Source organism: Sus scrofa, chromosome 6, assembly GCF_054392235.1.
Source record: "Sus scrofa isolate SSC_HxYL_T2T_F1_AM1 chromosome 6, Sscrofa_HxYL_maternal_Yorkshire_Landrace_v2.0, whole genome shotgun sequence".
NCBI lineage: Eukaryota > Metazoa > Chordata > Mammalia > Artiodactyla > Suidae > Sus > Sus scrofa.
The window spans coordinates 99,752,000-99,772,222 of record NC_139388.1 but is presented as its reverse complement, the minus strand read 5'-3'; the positions used below and the strand labels follow the sequence as shown (position 1 = coordinate 99,772,222).

General features: G+C 45.2%; 1 protein-coding gene across 50 annotated transcripts in view; it reads right to left on the bottom strand.

Annotated features, from left to right (window-relative positions):
* The window catches only part of MACF1 (microtubule actin crosslinking factor 1), a 357,817-nt gene that overhangs the window by 6,900 nt on the left and 330,694 nt on the right, over positions 1-20,223 (bottom strand). For 35 of the 50 annotated variants that reach the window (XM_084963963.1, XM_084963980.1, XM_084963966.1 and 32 more), the window contains 10 exons: positions 19,275-19,418; positions 18,656-18,844; positions 16,319-16,439; positions 15,597-15,760; positions 14,063-14,225; positions 11,451-11,605; positions 10,595-10,669; positions 9,481-9,498; positions 6,377-6,494; positions 5,564-5,632 (listed from right to left, as the gene is read on the bottom strand). In XM_084963963.1, the coding sequence (XP_084820089.1) occupies positions 5,564-5,632; positions 6,377-6,494; positions 9,481-9,498; positions 10,595-10,669; positions 11,451-11,605; positions 14,063-14,225; positions 15,597-15,760; positions 16,319-16,439; positions 18,656-18,844; positions 19,275-19,418 (1,216 nt within the window). Of the gene's footprint in view, positions 1-5,563; positions 5,633-6,376; positions 6,495-9,480; positions 9,499-10,594; positions 10,670-11,450; positions 11,606-14,062; positions 14,226-15,596; positions 15,761-16,318; positions 16,440-18,655; positions 18,845-19,274; positions 19,419-20,223 lie in introns of those variants that run through there. The other 15 variants (XR_014807490.1, XR_014807491.1, XM_084963996.1 and 12 more) reach the window with 4 other exon arrangements.

Sequence of the window (20,223 nt, the reverse complement as noted above, 5' to 3'; positions counted from 1 at the left end):
TGCAGACACGGCTCGGAACTGGCGTTGCTGTGGCTGTGGCTCTGGTGTAGGCCGGTGGCTATAGCTCCGATTCAACCCCAGGCCTGGGAACCTCCATATGCCGTGGGAGCGGCCCTAGAAAAAGCAAAAAGACAAAAAAAAAAAAAAAAGAAAAAAGAAAAAAGAATATTTCGGGTAACTGTGCCCATCCTCTCCCCTGCCCAACCCCACACGTCCTCAAAAAATTTGAGGGATCTTGGTAGAATCAGATTTTAATCAGGTTGCATGGGTGTCCAAGCAGAGTGGTTCTAAATTCCTAAGTCAAATCCAAATTCTTCTCAATATACTAAGCTGACATATCAAAGCATCAGGTGAAAAGGACTAACTTGGATATTTAAACCTCTCAGTGGCAGCCCAGGCTATGCCCCCAACTGAGATCCTTCCCTCCTGCTCTGGGCCTCAGTTTCTTCAGGCTCTCTAGATGTGATCAGTCAGGCAGACTGCCGTCTAAGGGACTTTCTTGTCTGGACTGTCTAGGATTTTTGGTTCCTGTGGTGATAAGCTGTCTCCCTCCTCAGGCCCCAACAGAACACCCCTTTCAGGGTTCATTCCTTGGCCCTTGGTTCTGGACTCATCCATTTCCCAGACTTCTGTCTACACTAATGATTCTCAAAGAGAATTGCCTTGAGCACTAACTTGGGTACTTCAATAAGACTCCATGTCACTAGAAACCTATTTATCTTTTGTTTCCTAAAGTGCCCAGCCCAAGAGCGGCACACAGCAGGCACTGAGAGAACACTGACAATGGAAATCACTGCTTAGCTGAGGACACCTCAAAAGGACTGTTTTCGGCCGTAAGGCACAGAGAACTTTAGATGTATGGTTTAAACCTGGTAGAGATTTATTTAACAGTTCAACTGGGCCAACTCTTCCAGAAAATAACACCACAGTGATACAGGAGGAAGACTGAAATGGCATTGCAGATGAGGGGAATGACATTTAAAATGCAGTCATTTAACGATAACATGTTCCCCATGCACTGTACAATTTTCAAACTGTGATTACGTGTCATGCTGCACTTGGCTATCACAGCGACCAGTCAGCATCTCCAAGTCACAGACAAAGGAACTGAAGCATTCTCAGAGGCCAAGATCAAGGAAAGCTGTGGCAGAACCGGGACTAGAACCGATGCCTTCCATCTCATCTACCCTCTGCCTGCCTCCAGCTCCTTGCCTATCAGCTGCACTAGTTCACCCCACTCAGGCTTCCATCCCACCACACCACGCCACTGCATCACTCTGGTCACTGACAACTTCTGCCTCAGGGGATGCTTTTAAATTGTAGAAAGGTTGAAATCTACAGAAAAGTACAAAGAGAATAAAAATTGCTTAATCTTACAACATAGGGAACAGCACTGTTAAAATGCTGCTGTCTTTATTCCTTTGCACAACTGTGCATGCGCCTGTGTGAATATAAAAGATAGAAAAATATCAAACATTCCTCTATGCTTGACATGTCTTGTATCACTGCAGCTACCTGCAAAATACTATTTCCTTATATGGCCATCAATTTATTTCACCATTTCTGTGTTGTATTTTTAATTTGTTTATAATTTTATTTTTTAAATTAAAAAAAAAATTTTTTTTTTGCTTTTTTTAACAGCTACACCCGTGGCATATGGAAGTTCCCAGGCTAGGGGTCAAATCGGAGCTACGGCTGCTGGCCTATTCCACAGCCGCATCTGTGACCTACACCACAGCTCACAGCAACTTAACCCACTGAGTGAGGCCAGGGATCGAACCCACACCTTCATGGATCCTAGTTGGATTTGTTTCCACTGTGCCATGATGGGAACTCCATCCTTGTTTAAAATTTTAAAACACTGTACACAATGCTGTGACAAATACTTATAAAATGTTTTTGTGCCCATCTATGATGATTTCCTTAGGATTAATTTCTACAAGTGGATTTGCTGGGGAGAAAGGATGCAAACTTCAAGTTTTGATACCTGTCAACTGATCTACAACATTTTACACTAACGTACACTCTCAAAAATAATGTATGAAATATATTCAATTTACTTCACTTTGGCCAATGTTCTTTATATTAAGAGCGTGTACACATACATGTATGTGTACAGGTAAAAATTTGATAATTTGGCAGGTAAAAATACCTCTCTGCTGCTGTCACTTGCATGTGGAGTGTCACTGGCTCTTTTCTTCTTAAAACACTCTCTTCCCTTGGCTTCCAGGACCCCTGCTCTCTGGTGTCTCTTCCTTTTCCTGACTACTTCATCCCCCCCATTTCTTCTTCTTTTTTTTTTTTTTGGCCACAGCATGTGGAAATTCCCAGACCAGGAATCCAACCTGCACCACAGCAGCAATAATGCTGGATCCTTATCCTGCTGAGTCACTAGGGAACTCCCATCCCGCCCACTACTTTTTGTTTGTTTGGTTTTTGGGTTTTAGGGCCACACCCTTGGCATATGGAGGTTCCCAGGCTAGGGGTCTAGTGAGAGCTACGGCTGCCGGTCTATACCACAGCCACAGCGATACCAGAACCGAGCCTCGTCTTTGACCCACACCACAGTTCACAGCAACACCGGATCTTTAACCCACTGAGCGAGGCCAGGGATCAAACCTTTAACCTCATGGTTCCTAGTTGGATTCGTTTCCACTGCGCCAGGATGGGAACTCCCCACCCACTTCTTAAATACTGACTTTCCCCTGGTTCTGTCCACAGCCCTGTTCTCCCTCTTAGACTTTTGACCTGGTGATGAACTCATCTCCCTTGACCTCAATGCCAGCATATGGTCACACCTGACTCTCAGACACATCCCAGCGCAAACCCTCTCCTGGAGGACATCCAAGGACTGATTAGACATGACTGAAGCCGGAGACCTGGTTGCCGACGTTCAGTCTAATACTGAGCCTGCCTCCTCTTGCCTCTTCAATCCCGCCCGGCCCCTCAGCCTTCCCTCGCCCCTTATGTGGTTCGTGGAGCGGCTCCACCACCCTGGACCACTGTAACAGGCTTCCAGATGGTCTCCTGATTCCTCATCTTAACCTCATTCCTCCCTCACTCCTCATTCCCCAGACTGAATTTCTAAGCCTGACCTCTCTAAATGGCTCCAAATCCTACCATGGTCTTTCACTGCTTACAACAGAATTTCCCAAACTGTGGTTTTTTGAGGAGTTTCCTACAAAGAGGTGTTCAGTAAACTCTGTATTCTACATTTCTCTCTCTAGTGCAATCAGCATTTTAAAGCTCTGAGAAGAAACCGGATAAGCTTTAACTCGGTGTGTTCCAAATGCATTTGACCATAATGTTTTTGTATTTGTTTTTCGAAGCTCACATCTTGGGGGACAAACTGTAAAGGCAGCCACTTCAGGTGGTTCAGTTTTTCAACCACGAGAGACCATCACTTTCTAAGAGATGCAGGCTGGCCACCTGATGTTGGCTGGAACAGGCCTGTTAGTTAAAATTCCATTCCACTGTTAAATGGGTAGAGTTTTATGGTATAATGAGATGAAGAGTTCTGTGTTTGGGTGATTGTGATAGCAGCACAACAGTGTGAGTGTACATAATGCTACTGAACTGCACACTTAAAAATGGTCAGGATGGTAATAAGTTCTTTGCTATGTGTATTTTACCATAAGAAAAACAAAAGTCAGTTCTAAGCCAAACTATGTCTTTTCAATCTTTATAAAGTTTTCCCAGTAAACTTTGGGGGAACTAGTCTGCCTAGAGCTCAGAAACATTCAGGGAACCCTGGTGTAAATGTGCCCCTATTCATTAGATAGGGACAGTGCGAACATGATGCAAACGTGATGATGTCCTTTGCCATGGCTCAACTCAGAGAGTGAACTCTCCAATTCTGGCAGTACCAGGAACCTACCTAGTTGAATTCTTTTACTTTTGGCTAAAGAAACGTGCAGCCTAAGGTAGCATTTGTCTTCTTAAACAGCTGCGTAAAGGGAGATAACATGACTGCGCAAGATCAACATTATAACCCCGCCAGAAAATGCGTACCTTCCTCAAGAGAAACATTCTCTATGGTCCAGAGAGCCAAGGAAATGCAACACAAATGAATACAAAATCCACCTCAAGCAGCGCTTCTAGATGCCACAGTAATCCTCACAGAACCCTAGATGGCTTCAAGGATTTTTCTCCTTGTGATGTTCATGCCCTTCCAAGTCACTTGTTACATCCACTTGGGCCCTCAGGTGTCCCCTCCTGGCACAGTGTTTTATCTGACTAGATGGAGCTCATCCCCTGTCCCTCACCGGAGAGTTATGACAGCTAAGATGTGGGGAGTTGACTCTGCAGTAACTGGAACTGGGATGGGGGTACTCCTGGAAAGGCACAGGGAGGGGAACGCCTTACCTTGTCTGCTCCAAGGGATGCCAAAAACGGCTACTATGCTCTGCAGAAAATAGCTCCTAGAGGGCCCTCCCTAATTTCCTGGGGGTTCCAATTTCTAGCTAACAAGATAAGGACAAAGCAAGCAGTGTTCTCCTTGGCCAGCAGCACAATGTTATCATAAACAGAGCAAGTAGAGCAGGCAGCAAACAGGCAATCGAAGGTTCCAAAATGTCACATGCAGCATCTCTTTTGTTTAGTTCAATCACACATGACATGAAAGATAAAACCTTATTAATAGATTTGGAAAGGAACACTATTGTTTTACTGAGTTACGGTTAAATTGATATCTATTGCTTCTCATTTAAAACACTGAAAGGGGACTTTTCTATCAAAGAAATTGGTTTGCAATATAATTAAATTATAAAACTGATTTAAACCCTCTGTAGTTTTGATCAGAATAGGTGTTTTTTTAAAACTAACTACTTTGAAAAAAGGACTGCTAATGAAAATGATCACTCAGATATTACTCTGGTTGTGCCAGAGTAAAGGAAGAATAAGTTAGGAAAAACTGGTTTATGAACACATCTGAATTCATGTGAGAACCTTTAGCTTTAAATACTTCAGATTATGACTGTAAATCACTTCCACAGCCGTACTGTTAACATTCCTGCTGGGTTTATAAGTGAGCCTCACTCACTGATGTAGTCAGAGCGAATGAAACACAGGTAACCGGGGTGGTGAGCACGGTGGCCTCCGAGACAGAGCAGGAGGGTCAGGAGCACATACTGGAGAGCCAGACTGTCTCGGGTTTGAATCCTGTCTCTGTCATTTATTAGCTGTCTGTCCTCGGGCAAGTTATCTAACTTTTCTATGCTTTAATTTCCTATTCTGTAAAATGGAGATAATAATAGTACCTATACCTCCCAGAGGTGTAAATGTGCTACTATTTGTAAAGTGCTTATAATAGTATGTGGTATGTAAAGCTATAACTACTTGTTGAATAAACAGAAGGTCGTAACAAATTCCACAGGCACTGACTCCACAGGCACATTATACGTTCTGTCAACTTCCAGTAGTTAGAGAAGCTATGGTGGGGCTGTGTCAAAGCATTCATAAAGGCAGCAGATACCACAGAGCCAAGAGGCACTACAGTTTAAGCAGCAAAGCCATTCTCAACGGGCTGGGATGTGGGTAAGAGGGACGAAGCTGAAAAGCCAACCTATGGGAGACTGACTGGAAATCGAAGAGCTGGAATCAGAGCGCTTTATTTTACTCCCAGGATGGTGAACTAGAATAAAAAATATATAAACACAAAGAAACAGACAGAGCAGGAAACACAGAAACTGGTCAAAAAGACAAACCGGCAGACAGGGGGGGAGCCTGCTGTACACCCACATGCCGCTCGGCTACCAGGAAAGAGGGAAGGATGCAGCTGGAGGGGCAGCAGCACCTGGAGCCTGAGCACCCCCACCTGCTGCGGCCCCACCCGCCTCCAGCTGCAGGCGCCCCGGCTCACCTTAACCAGCAGACGGAGACCCTGTGGACTGGCTTAGGTGACTGTCTACCTGACAGGTGCCAAGGCTCACTGCTAGGTGTTCTTTAGCTCCCTCCTGGATAAGGGGGTGCCCAGTTCTCTCCTGGCCCAATACCCTCCCTGAGTGTCAGACGCAGGAGTTACAAGCAAAGTCATCTGCAGCATTAACAAAGAACCTACAGGGCTCTACAGGCTTCTTTCTAGGCCAATGCTAATTTAACACCTCACACCAAAACATCCTACGACACCAGTAAATTCCCCAATTCTCGTCACTGTGCCCCCTTGAAGCCTGCCTCCCCGAGAGCATCAACCCTTCCCACGTCCTCTCCCTGGTCTGCTCTGGCACCTCGGTTCTCATCTGTGCTGGTGGGATGGCATCTGGGCAGCTTAACAACAGAATCAACCAACAGACCCCACCACCAGCACCCTGTGGAAGTACTAGAGGTCAGTGGTGAGGGCGTAGCTGGAAAGTAATTTGTGCTCAGAACGGCTCCTTACCTCGGCAGGGGTCATTTTTCACGAGAAATTCATCCAGGGCCATCCATCCTCCACCAACGCGGACCATCACTGTGCTGCGCAGGATGCGGACCAGCCGCAGCTGCTGGGAGTCCCCAAACTGCAGGGCCAAGGGGACATGGTGAGCGAGGTCCCGCACGCAGGGCTAGACCTTCCTTCCAAAGCAGACTGTATTCAGACGAAATGGCAGTTTCACAGTTTGAGGGGAATTTTAACTCTATTTTGCGTTTTTCACACAAAAAATTTAAAATATGGAAAAGCCAAAATATCAAGCTAAAGTCCGTTATCTTGACGAACTTTCTGTTGGGATAAATGGTCATGACCCTGCCCCAAAGAGGAGGGCAGAGAAAAGACAAGGCATTAGCTCACTTTGATACTTTAAAAGAGTCTGCCCAAATTAAAACAGGTAATAAAATTCTTTGTTATGCTAGTTTGTTTCCATATAAGCAAAGGCAGCCACAAGGTGGATGTCAACTTCTGAATACAGTGCGCTCAAAAGTTACATGGAGAACAGCCTTAAGGAAACCCTTGCAAAGCATCATCATTATTACAAGCTCAGAAGGAAATCTGATTATCCACATCATTTGCAGAAAGAAAGCCCTAAGTCTTCTCTAATTGTGATGTCACCAGCAGAAAAATTTCTTCAGCTGATTAGTGTTTATACTAAAATTTAGTTGAAGAAATTAAAATTTTAACCTACCATGCGTATTATAAATAGTTTTCAACAACCATTTTGGGATGTTAAAGCATGCATGACCTTCTGATATTTATTTTTCCTTTTTTTCTTATCTAATATTCCTACTTCCCAGCCCTGTCAACATTTGGAGTTTCCCGCTGCATAAATAAATTATTCTCTTCCCAAAATAAAGTGGCAATGAAAGAGCATTGTGCTGAGATCCTAAAAGAAAAATCAAACATACGGTTGGAGAAATGGAATACCTAAGATTATTTAATTCAAGGAGAATGTTGGGGGGGTGATAATATTTCATCACTTAGGATTTTCAAAGTTATAAAGGGGAACCATAACTTTGAAACAAGGCACAAAAATTAAAAATGCCAGAAAGGATGTTTGAGAAGGACCCATAACGAGCCTCCCTCAAAATCAACACTTGTGATTAATTCTCCACACTCCTTTGCACTGACTCAGGGCATGGTTTATACAGGCAAGGTGACTGACAAAATATGATCCCCCACCCAAACCTTTTTTTCTTTGAAAACAAAATCAGTCCTACATCTTTCATCTCATGTGTTTTTTAGGTTTTTATATAAAGTGACTGTGACAACAGCACAGTGTGGGGTACGGGGCACTAAAATGGGGACCCAGAAATGTGAAGGAACAAACGTCCTGTCCCGGGAAGGAAGTGGCCCCTTCGGCCCCTGCAGGAGCTGCCCACAGACACTGGCCCAAGAAGTGGGAGTGGGGAGGTCCTTTGAGAGGAACTGAGGGGAAGAAGGAAATAAGGGCCTCTGTGGGATTCCAGAGGGAATCCAGAAGACATGCTTTAGTCTTACGTTACTGTGCCCTGTCATTTATTTTGATTTCACTCCTTTTCCTCCCTTAATATCTTACTAACTCTAAAAGATTCCAACTTGCTTTTTTTGTTTGTTTTCCTTTGGGCTGCCCCTTGGCATATGGAGTTCCCAGGCCAGGGATCAGATCCGAGCCCCACCATGGTAACGTTGGATCCCTAACCCACTGTGCTAGGTTAAGGATTGAACCTGCACCCCAGCATTCCCAAGACGCCTCCAATCCCGTTGTGCTACAGTAGGAACTCCCTAACTTGCTTTTACTGAGCTATTGGGAAAGGGAGGTTTGACCCAAGCCAGAGGACAAAGTGGCTGGGAAGCTGAGGCCAGAGTGATGAGTGTGGATGGGGTTACAGCAGCTCTAAAAACAGGGACCCACCCAAATCTGGCAGAGCTGGGTTGCCTAGGAGGCAAGACCTCTGAAGAGACTCTTAGGGGCAGTAGTAAGCTCTGTTTCCTTGTCCTAAATGGAAAATCCCTTCTGGTGACCCAGGTCTGATCTGCGTTTGCTGTGTGATGGTTGGCAATGTGATCCTTACCGTCTCAGGTGCCTTGGGTAGAAACTGAACTGTGTATTTCTGTTCCCAACACTGGCACTAACTCATCCTGGCTGGTCAGTGGAATAGAGGAGGACATCGGTGCCATTTCAAAGGGGCCCCTGGTGCCCACATGGAGTCGTTACCAAGAAGGCACAACTTTTAGGTACTACTTGGCAATCTTATACAATGTTTATTTAAAGCCAAATTGACTGTTCTTAAATTTCTTTCCATCCTTTGTTCTTCCCACTGGCTCAGAATGTTACTGTAGTTAGTGGTTAAAAAAGCAGTGCCTAGAACTTAACAGTGATTGAGGGCCTCAAATCAACTATTAGTGTTTCTGACTTTGTACCCCAAGACAATTTTACCCATGCAACTTGCTTCCATTTGAAGAAGTAGGACCCCCAGAGCTCTCAATAAGATCTAAAAGGTTAGAGTTACCAAGTGGAGTCGAAAGTATTCAATCTTCTTTGAGAGTCTAATTTGATCCCATTAGATTATGGCTGGCTTATTGGCAAACTTCAGGCTATGGCCAGATATGATTTCCATACCACACTTCTCACAGACAAGACTTTTTTGATTTAGTGTACTTTATAAAATTTGTGTTAGCTGTCAAAAGACTTGGGTGTAAATCAGAAATATGCTGTCTGTATGGTGACTTCCAAAACAGAAGGATAAGGTTGGGCTCTTTTTAGAGGTGGATGGATTGACGCCACAGCTTTAACTTTCCTTGAACTGTATGTACTACTTATAACTCAGCCCAGCATAATATCATCATCTTCAGCCAATCTACCTGGAATGGAAAATTTCACCTTCTTTAAAGAGACATATACATATACTTTTATCTCTTTGCTTGAGACAGCTTCACAACACCAGCCCTGTCAGCGGTTTCTCCACTTGGTAAGACAACCAGGTGTGACCCAGGCATGCTTTAAATTACATCCTCTTCCCACAGCAAAGAACAGGCATTAGCTACACAGACCATTTCCACCAAAAAGGAGAACGTTGCAAGGCACACTGTACCTGATTGCCGAGGAAGAACTATAGACAGTAAGAGTAAAGGATGAAGGAAATGGAAGGGAAAAAAAAAAGAGAGAGAGAGAGAACATTTTGTCAAATTAACACTAAGGAATGAAAATCACATAATCATGTTACCAGTTTCAAGTATAACGACATACACCGACCATATTCTTACCAAGCTCCTGACACACGGATGTGGTTTTACACTCTATGTTGTTCCTGCTAACCCATTTCTCTTATTGGTAATTTAATACAGTAAAATGAAACCAAACCCAATAAGCAAGCATAAAACTGCTTGGAGCTTTATTAAGTCAAAGCTCTGGGCTGGATGGAAGGCAGAGCCACCCAACACTCTTGCTCCTTGGCCCAGAGTAGCAAAGTGTGGGTGGTTCTGGTATACTTTGAAGACGTTTTTGCTGTGCTAATGGAACCTCAATTTCCCTGTTTCTAACTCGGGTGCATGTGGGTGCCATCTGAAATGGCCATCTAAATCCTCTTTGCCAATCCTACATCTTCCTTAGGACTTCGAGAATCCTGACAAGCTGAGAATACATTTCAGGAATCCTGTCCCAGATCCCTTCTATGCCTCGACCTGGTCCCCCAAGAAGCGAAGACACAGCTCGGTTCACTGTCAGTTATGGCCTCTCTGGGCAGGCTCCTCTGGGAAGATGGCTGAGCAGGCTGAGCATCCCCTGGGGCCTGGACAGAGTTCCCACAGCCTCTCTGAGCCTGTGAGCCACTGAGGCGCACAGTGACCAGCTCCCTGGGGGAAATGATCAGTCACTAGAAAACTGTTTCATCTTATGATAAAGGTACCTCCATTTCCTAATGACCTTGGTGAGCAGTGAAGAGAGGGTTCTGGAATGTCTCTAGACAGGGCACAATTTTCTAGATGGATCTATCTGGGGCACTGAAGCTTAGCCACAGGGCACCTCACATTTGGCACCTAGAGAAATAAGGGCCAGAGGCTGACTGCATCTCAAGTCCTACTGGCTCTGTCCCACGAGCATCAGTAGGGGAAGGTGGGATCAAGTCTGCTGTGCGTCAGGCTGCTTTCACCTGTAAGGGCTGCACGGGAGGAATGAACACCACAAAGGACTGCATTTCTCTTTCTTACCCGGTATTTATTCTCTCCAATCTGCTCCACCTGAAACCTTTTTGCACATTTGCACTGAGCCACTTGTCTTGTGACCTATTGATTACGAAAACCAAAAAAAACAGAAAAGTGTAAAGGATAAAGTAAACAAAGATTTTTACATGTCTTCAGAGAAGCTCTTCATTTCGTATTGTTCCGGTGTTTCAGGCTTTTGACACATGTATTTATCTGCTACAGCGAGTCTTACTAACTGGGATACTCAGATGCTGAGTGTGAAACAAATTCCCAAGCAATGATACAATAGATTCTTCCAAGCTGCTTCAAAATTCCTTCAGAGAAAGGTGCTAATATGCATGCATTAATATCAACTGACTCATAAAGCAAACAATGTGAATTTCAACCGAGGAGCCCAAGAGTTCCCAGAATTCAGCTCTGGGGTGCTCCAGCCACTCCCAAGACCAGGCCCACTGCCTCTCCCATCCCAGGGTCAACTCTATGTGCTACTTATAAAATTGCACTTTTCATTCTGATACAATTTTCAAGATGACACCATTCTTAATTACACAGCAAGTTTGGTAGGTAAACCCCATCTTAAACATTACTTTATGTTTCATCCTTTATTGTTCCATATGAAACGCTCTCCTGGAGCCTGAGGGAGGATCTCAGGACTGAGAGACGAGTCTGTTCTATGCAGCACGGTGCCCTAGATATTCCCGGGGGCAATGCCATGCAAAAGGGGATCCCCAAACAGAAGCCCACCTCCCTACTCCCAACAGACACGCTGAAGGGCTGATAGGGTGACCGCGCTCAACCACATTCAGGAAAATAGAAACCTATGGTCAAAATGTACTCAGAATAATACAATTACTTCCCCTACCTCATCTTCAATTTTATCTGCATCGGTTGTTGGTCGATAAGCATCCTTATTGGGATGGAGAGCAGCCACAAATTCATAGTAATCAATGTAACCATCCCCGTCACGGTCAAAAATGTCAGCAACAGCAGTCATCTCTAACTTGGTAGTAGGGAACTCTGGAGAAGATTAATCACATTTTGGAAACTTAACTAAGAAGGCTTACTTGGTTGGATAGGGGTTATATAAATACTTAAAAAAAAAAATGTATGTCTTGGAGTTCCTGTAGTGGCTCAGCAGTTAAAGATCCTGACTAGGATCCATGAGGATGTGGCTTCAATCCCTGGACTCCCACTGCTGTGAGCTGTGGTGTAGGTTACAAATGCGGCTCGGATCCCGCATTGTTGTGGCTGTGATGTAGGCCAGCAGCTATAGCTGTAGATTTGACCCCCTAGGCTGGGAACCTCCATGTGCCACAGGTAGGACCCTAAAATGCAGGGGGGGGGAAAAAAAAGGTACGTCAATTTTTTTTCTGAAAAACAATGCCTACTTTAGAAAACTTAGAAAATACAAAATATTATAAAGGATAAATATTACCCCAAAATGTAATATATAGAGCATGCTCAGTTTTTGGCATTTTCGCTTATAGAGTCATCCACCCTGAATGCAATTTAAAACCACAGACCTACCACCCCGTTTCCGAATTTACTTATCCACTCCACTATTGTTGCATATATTTAGATTACTTCAGATGAGTAAGAATTTGGAATTAACAGGATGAAGTTTCTCTGTGTTTAGATTACTGTCTTGGGTTCTGACAATTGTTTTCCAAAGGAAGTGTGGATATTTACAGTAGCCAGAGTGACTCATTAAAATGCAAATGGGACTATACCAACTCAGATAGAAGCCTCTGATGGCTGTACTGTCTCTAGAATAAGATCTGGTCCCTTCACGAAGGCCAATAAAGCCCCACATTAATGGATGCTTCCTACCCTTCCAACTTCACTCCTTACACCTTTGAGGTCATGACACTCCAGCCATGTTAATCTTTCCATTCCTGGAACAAGCAAGTTCATCCCCACCTCAGCACTGTGTACAGGTTCCTCTGCCTCTCTCTCTGCCCTGAAATACTGGTTGACATGGCTGGATCCTTATCATCACCTAGGTCTCAGCTCAAATATTCCCTCCAGACAGGCCTTCCTGGGCTACCATGTGAAGCAGCATGGCTGGGACATGTGCTTTGTGGTCTTGGCAAGTCACTTAACTACTCTGTGTCCCACTTATTCCTTCAGCTAAAAATAAATTAAACCATACATTTTGTAAGCTGTTAGAGAGGTGTCAGAAACGGACATTATGAGGGATGTAAGGTACAACATGATAAATATAATTAATACTGCTGTATGTAATATAAGAAAAGCTGTTGAGAGAGTAAATCCTAAGAGTTCTCACCTTAAGAAAAAGTAGTTTTTCATACTACTATATAATTAAATAGATAATTAACAAGGACTTACTGTATAGCACAGGATAATCTACTCAATAATTCTGTAATAACCTATATGGAAAAGAATCTGAAAAAGAATGGCTATATATACATGTATGACTGATTCACTTTGCGGTACACCTGAAACTAACACGACACTGAAAATCAACTGTACTCCAATAAGATAAAAAAAAGTTTTTTTCTATTTCTTTGATTTGGTACCTATGAGATAATGTTCAAATCATTACGCTTAACCTTATACAGTGTTTTATGCCATTTACATCTCAATAAAACTGGAAGGAAAAAAATTAAACCTGAATTACTAATGAAAAACTGATATTATGATTTGTAAATTTTCAAAATTTAAAAACCCTGATATTATGAAATACTTACTTTTAAACGCTTTACAGGCATAGCTTGTTTTATTGTACTTCACAGATATTGCATTTACCAATTTTTTTTTAAACAAAGTTTGTGGCAACCCTGTGTCAAGCAAGTCCACTGGCACCATTTTTTTCAACAGCATTTGCTCACTCTGTGCTTCTGTGTCACATTTTGGTAATTCTTGTGCTATTTCAAACTTTTTCATTATTGTATTTGTTATGGTGATCTGTGATCAATGATCTTTGCTGTGACTATTCCAAAAGGATTATGACTTGCTGAAGGCTCAGGTGATGGTCAGCATTTTTAAACTAAGATATCTACATTGTTTTAAAGATATAATGCTATTGCATACTTAATAGATTACAGTGTAGTATAAATGTAATTTTCATATGCATGGAGAAAGCAAAAAATTCTAATGGCTCACCTTATCGCAACATTTGCTTTATTGTGGTGGTCTGCAACTGAACCTGCACTATCTCCAAGGTATGGTGGTACTTAGAACCTTGTTAATCACAAAAGTTATCAGCTCCTTTTCTATGCCTTGAATGTGTTTTGCTTGCCATAATGTGTCAAACCAGACTTGCTTTTTTTATTCCCAGCAAAATGTTCTCTCCATCAAAACAACAGAACTCTTTTAGTATGTAGATACTTCTTCCCTAAGACTATAGCTCTAACTTCAGAAAAACTATCTAGGCAGAATAGAGCCTGCTTCTACAGAGTAAGTGCAAAGAATACAGGTATGACCGGTGCCTGGAATTATGACTGGACTCACTGGATGCTAGGATGCCATCAATAAACTCCTGACGTGTTATCTTCCCATCCTGGTCCTTGTCAATTCGCCGGAAGAAATCCATCACCCGAGACTTCTTGTGATTCATCCAACGCATATACTTTTTCCTCCAGACATCAAAGTCAAAGTTGGCAAATTCCTTCAACTAGACAGAAACCAGAGGTGTCAACAAGACCCACTGTTGGGCCCTCACACCTGCCTGCAGCATTCCAAACTTTCAGACATCCAGCAAAGCCATGCGGGCCTTTGGAAGGGGACCAACGATGATACCTGTGTGTTGCCTCTTTTGTGAAGGAGCACTGTGGCTCCTTCACCTAATAAAGCCATGATTGTTTACATGAGCTGTGGTATAATGGAGCAGCGGGAGAAACAGTAACTGAACAACCACCATGGAGAGTACGGAGCACGCAGAACAAGAAAGGGTGGAGCCAGCTTTGCTTTCCTTGGCAATTTTTCGAAGGATCGTCCCCTTAGATCTAAGGGCACGGATTCTGTCTCAGAAGAGAAGTCCTCAGCACTCCTCACTGAGGGGATATTGAAAGGAACTATGACCACACAGAGGCCTATGTTCTCAGGAGCTCATGTTTATCCCCCGTCCTCTGAGACAGGGTGAGTTCCAGCTGGAAGCATCAAGGATCCAGTCCTGCACCCAAGCACGTTTCTTTGGGATGGTACCACAGGGAGCTAACTGCCCGCCCCACTGCCATGTGAAGCATGTGGCCCTGAGAGTCAGCAGCAGGCCAGTGCGGTGGGCAAGGCGATGGTGAGCTACTTGGACTATGTCAGTGACACAGACTCAGAATGACTTCAACAGTGCAGCAGTTTTCCCCCTGGTCTTTCAAACTCCAGAGTTGGAAGGAATGGGGAAAAAAGAAAAAGCCAAAACCAAATATGCTTAAAACTCAACTGATCTACAGAAATAACAACAAAAAACACAGAACACTCACTTCTGGGCATAGCTGCTTTGATACGCACAAATAAAAAAAATATAAAAGATATTAGAGGTTTGTTTTAGAAACTAGGAAGTGAAGTACTGTATTTTTAGACTGGTTAATGATACTTCAAATAAATTTCTCATAACCTACTAAAGAGTATCCGAGTAACAGGACTATGAGAAATCACTCATTTCATAGTTGGGTAGCTTATATTTTTACATAAAGGGCTCAATAATGGTCATTTTTGTGATCAACTCCATACCTGGCAGTAATTATGCTTCTGATTCTCGACCACAGCTAGGCACTGAGGAGAGTCACACCCTAGGCTGGACCCCTCCTGGACTGGCTGGCTGCCTCCTCCCCACCACCGGGCACCAAGCCTGCTCTATTGGTTTCCTCACACCTGTCTTCTCTCCCAAGGGCCTGAAGGACAGAGTACTGACCTATACTGGTCTGTTCTTCCTTCTGAAGTAGGTCAAGGCACACAGGTCATGTTCAAGGGGCCTCAGAAGGGCTGTCTTGACACAAATCCCTGCCCTGAGGGGAAGCCTACTTGGGGTTGGGGGTCTGAGGGGCCTTACCTCCTCCAGCCGGTCCAGGGCATCGTTCAGCTTCCGCTGCCGCTCTAGTGCCAAGAGCCACACCTGCTGCCAGCGGGCAGAGAGCTGGTTGATCCGTGGATTTTTTGCTTCAGATTGTGAAAGGATTGGCATGGGAGGAGGTGTGGGCTGACTCAAGGACTTTCCTAAAAGGAAAAATAACCATGAGATTAGAAAAGCTTGCTTCATTGGTTCACAAGGAGAAGCTGCCATCTGTATCAACCTAGGAGAGCTTTATAATATCCAGCCAGAAACGTGGGACCTGGCAGCACTTAGCCCTGGAAGCACACTGCTCTCCAGGCTACGGATGTTCTTCCCCAGCCGACAGGGACCTGGCTCATATCGTCAATCAACTCTGTCCTGCTTTAGTGATCCGAGGAACTGTCGATGGTTCTAGAGGAGCAGATTCATTTTATGATGAAATCAGTGCAGACCAAATGTAAACAGTCAGCACTGACAACCAAACAATGGAAAGGCCACTGCAACAGAATGTGCCTAACGACTCCAAAGTTTCATACCAATCTGGAAAACTGAGTCTAGTTACTGTCTGTCAGTGTAAGAAAAGTGAGTTTCAAAAGAAGATTTTTGTTCACATCCAACATGGTTTTTGAAAATAGTAAAGAAACTTCTGCAGGGCACTTGGGATGTGCCATCCTCAACGAGCAGGAAGGAAGAAGCATCCTACACAGCAGGCTGAAACTTACGGCTGCCACCACGGGACTTCTCCATGAAAGGGGCATGGGCCGGCTCTATGATTTTCCTTTTGTACGTCTTGGTGACCCGGTCCACGTCAGGCTGTTTACAAGTCATCTCCTCCATAAACGTCTATTAAACAAGAAAAACAGTTTAAGAGTTTTCTTGGACTAAGATGGAACCAGGCAACTTCTTACTAACAAGGTCCCAGCCCCTGACAGGTGGACCAACTGGAGATGCCTCTGTACAATGCCCGCCGACTTCTGCAATGAACACAGCCAAGCGAGACACCTGAAGGAATAAGACACGCCTCTGACTCCCAGGAGCTCGCAGTGCAGTGAGGAAACCAGGCAGTCAGGGCAATGAGTGGCACCCAGGGCCCCAAAGGCAGGCCTAGGATGGGTACCCACAGCCCCAGGTGGTGAGGAAGGCTGCTTAGAGGCTGGTGCCTGAGCTGTGCTGAGGGATGTGCTGCAGGGCGCTCCCAGGGAAATCTGAAAGTGGAGCGAGCCAGGGCCCTTCTACTTGCTGGCTGAGCTGAGGAAGCAGAGCAGAAGCAGGGGGAGGGCTGGAGAGGCAGGCAGAAGAAAGACCCAGAAAGCCCTTGTGCTTGTGCCAGGCTAAGGGATTGGGACTTTATTTCAAGAGCAATGGGGGGTAGGGTGGGCAACCGAAGTCTTGTGATCCTGCAAAGAGACATGATCAGGTCTCTGCCTTAGAGCTATCGTTCTGGCCTCAGTGCAGGAGGCAGGTCATGGCGTGGGGTGAGAGTCAGGAAACCACTGCAGCAACTGAGGCCAAACATGGCGAGGGGCTGTGCCAGGGCAGGAGAAAAGGAGCCAAGAGGTGTCCTGAAAGTAGGACAGAGAAGACCTGATGACTGGCTCACTGTAAGGGACACAGAAAGAGGAGGAAATCCGGACACACATGAAAGGCTTCTGTGCTGGGTGACTGGGTGGATGAGGAGGGAGGAGGCAGGTGTGGAAGGAGCGGTGGGGTCGGGGCAAGGAGGAGCTGAGTTTGAGAGCTGCTGCTGGCCTCCTGCACGTCTGGATTTCAGGAGACGATGGTGCAGCAGCTGAGGCAGGAGAGGTAGAGGTCCTTGGTGTATGGGTGCTGGCTGGAGGTCAGACCAGACACAACCTCAGCGGTGCAAGGAGAGGGGCAAGAACGGAGCTTTGGGGAACAATATATTAACAAGTGGAGAAAAGAGGAGGAATCAGCTAAGACCAAAAAGGAAGGGCCAGAGATGGGGGGAACACAAGGCAGGTGAGTGTGAAGGCACACAGGGGGAGCCGAAGTGACAGAGGGAGAGGGACTGGCCTTGATGGAAGGAGATAACCTCTCAGGAGAGAAGGGGTCAGTGGAGGTAAACTCATTGGGAAGGGGGGGTACACATAGTTCCCATTATGTGTACTAATTATACACACTAAAAAGACCTTATATCCACAGTATAACTAAGCAAGATCCATGCCTGTATTCAATATAAATCATAGGGTTAAAAGCCTCATCTGTCTCCTAAGGATAAATATATTGTGAAGATAGCTCAACTAAGGTTTCTTCCATTCAGTTTAGTTTGATGTATTATCTGGCCCATCTCTGGGTTCACATAAGAGATCTTCTTGCTAGATACTCATGTTGCAACAGAACAAAGGGTGGGGGAAAAAATGTAATTGTAATGTATACATGTAAGGATAACCTGACCCCCTTGCTGTACAGTGGGAAAATAAAAAAAAAAAAAAGAGATCTTCTTGAATCCAGGGGTAATGAGATCTTGCTCAGAGGCAAATCGATAAAAACAGGACGTGGCAGGCACATTTCTAAGCTGGGCCAAGACTTTCAGTGTACGTGTCCTCTGTAATCTCCCCCAGGAAAAGGACAGGCGGTCATTCCCAGGCTTATATTTTATTATAGAAGATCTGTCAGGGCAGGATGGAGGGCCTCCTGCAGGCTTTGAAGACAGAAGCTGCCGGAAGACAGAAACTGTGAGAGTGCTGTGTAGCTAAGATCCAAGGGTGGCCTCTAGGAGCTGACAGTCAGGGAAAAAAGGGAGACCTTGGGCCTACACTGTAATGAAATGAGCTGCACCCACAACCCAGAAGTGCCTGGAGGTGACTGCAGTGTTGGCCGATACCTCGATTTCAGCCTGGTAACTCCCTAGATGGGGACCCAGCTAATGCCTGCCCAGACACCCAGCCCACGGAAACTGTGAGACAGTAAGCGTGTTTTAAGCTGCTAAGTCTGTGGGAAGATGCTCAGTAGCCAATAAAACACAGACACGCAGGTTATAGGCAATGGGCTCCCGGGCCACGCAGGAGCCACTTGAGCCCACGACGCTGCGGGGTTACCTGATGCTCGGCGATAAGGGCTTTAACTCGGTCAATGTTCTGAGGGATGGGCTCCTGATCCCGCTGAATGAGGGTAGTCTCGGCCCACTGGATCCACGCCAGAAGTTCTTCCAAGAGCTCGGCATTGGCCACCAGTTCTGACAGGGCGGCTTCCAGACGCTGCTGGTGCTGTTTGGCCCATGTCAGGACCTGGCGGGAGGGAAACCATCAGCATCAGCCCTCAGTCCCGCACATCTCCGAGTGGTCAAAGCCCTTTTTATGTGATCCTAACAATGACTTTTGAGGCAAAAACCACCCAAGCAGTCAAGAGGCTTCACTCTTACTCTTGGAGACAGAGCTGGAATAAGAAATCAGTGCTCCCGAAAGCAAAGGCGGCCTGTGATGTCAGACACAGACCTTCTCCGGAAGGAGGGAGAAGACACAACGGGGCACTGGATGCACCAGCACAGACTTCCAGATCTGCACATCACCAAGAAAACTATCCCTACTAAACTGTTAACTTAGTACTTGCTGAGGTATCCACAGGGAGTGCAGGGCTGGGGGAAGCTCTGCGGTACTTAACTGCTATAAACCCATCTGACAGGGCCTGTGCAGTCTTCCTCTAGAACTAGGAACCCACCTCCTCGAAGCGAGCTCGGATGATGGTGATCCAGTGTTTGATGGTAGTGATGCAGTCAGGGTGGCAGACGGCCAGGATCACCTCTCCCATGGCCACTGCGCTGGTAACATCCACTCGCTTCTCTTCCACTTTCTTCATAAATTCCTAAGCAAGATTTGAGACCAAAAACTTCAATCCTCTCTAGCAGTATTCTTAGTTTACACTGAGAGGGGAAAACAACTTCAGTGCTTTCTGACTCCCTATGTTGACATGGATCTCTAAAAGCCTGTATTTAGGGGTCTTTGGCATTTTCTTGCCAGTTCTAAAAGGTATGGGGAAGTGAGGGATTTACACAAGAATGACTTTCTCTGCATGGATGATAAGGATTAGAGACATAGAGGCACGATCCATTTCCTGATCTGAATTAGCTTCTTTCCCTCTTTTCATAAGTTCCTGTTTATATTCATTTCCATGTGTTAACAGTGTTGTTTTGAATGAATATAGGAACAGCTACAAGACAATATTTTTTTTTTTCTCTTTTTAGGGCCACACTCACAGCACATGGAAGTTCCTAGGCCAGGGGTCAAAATGGAGCTACAGCTGCTGGGCCTACACCACAGCCACAGTGATGCCAGATCTGAGCCGTGTCTGCGACCTACACGACAGCTCACAGCAATGCTGGATCCCCAACCCACTGAGCGAGGCCAGGGACTGAACCCAAATCCTCATGGATATTAGTCAGATTCATTACCGCTGCACCACAACAAGAACTCCCTACAGTATTTTAAAAATAACCACAACACAATTCGATGACAAAACCCGGATTAAAATCCCTTAGCGGGAGGAAGTTCCCATGCAGTGTGAGTTAAAGTTTCAGCACTGCCGCAGCTGTGGCACAGGGTGCAACTGCGGCTCAGGTTCAATCCCTTCCTCAAGGAACTGCCGTGTGTGACGAGTGCACCCCCCCCCC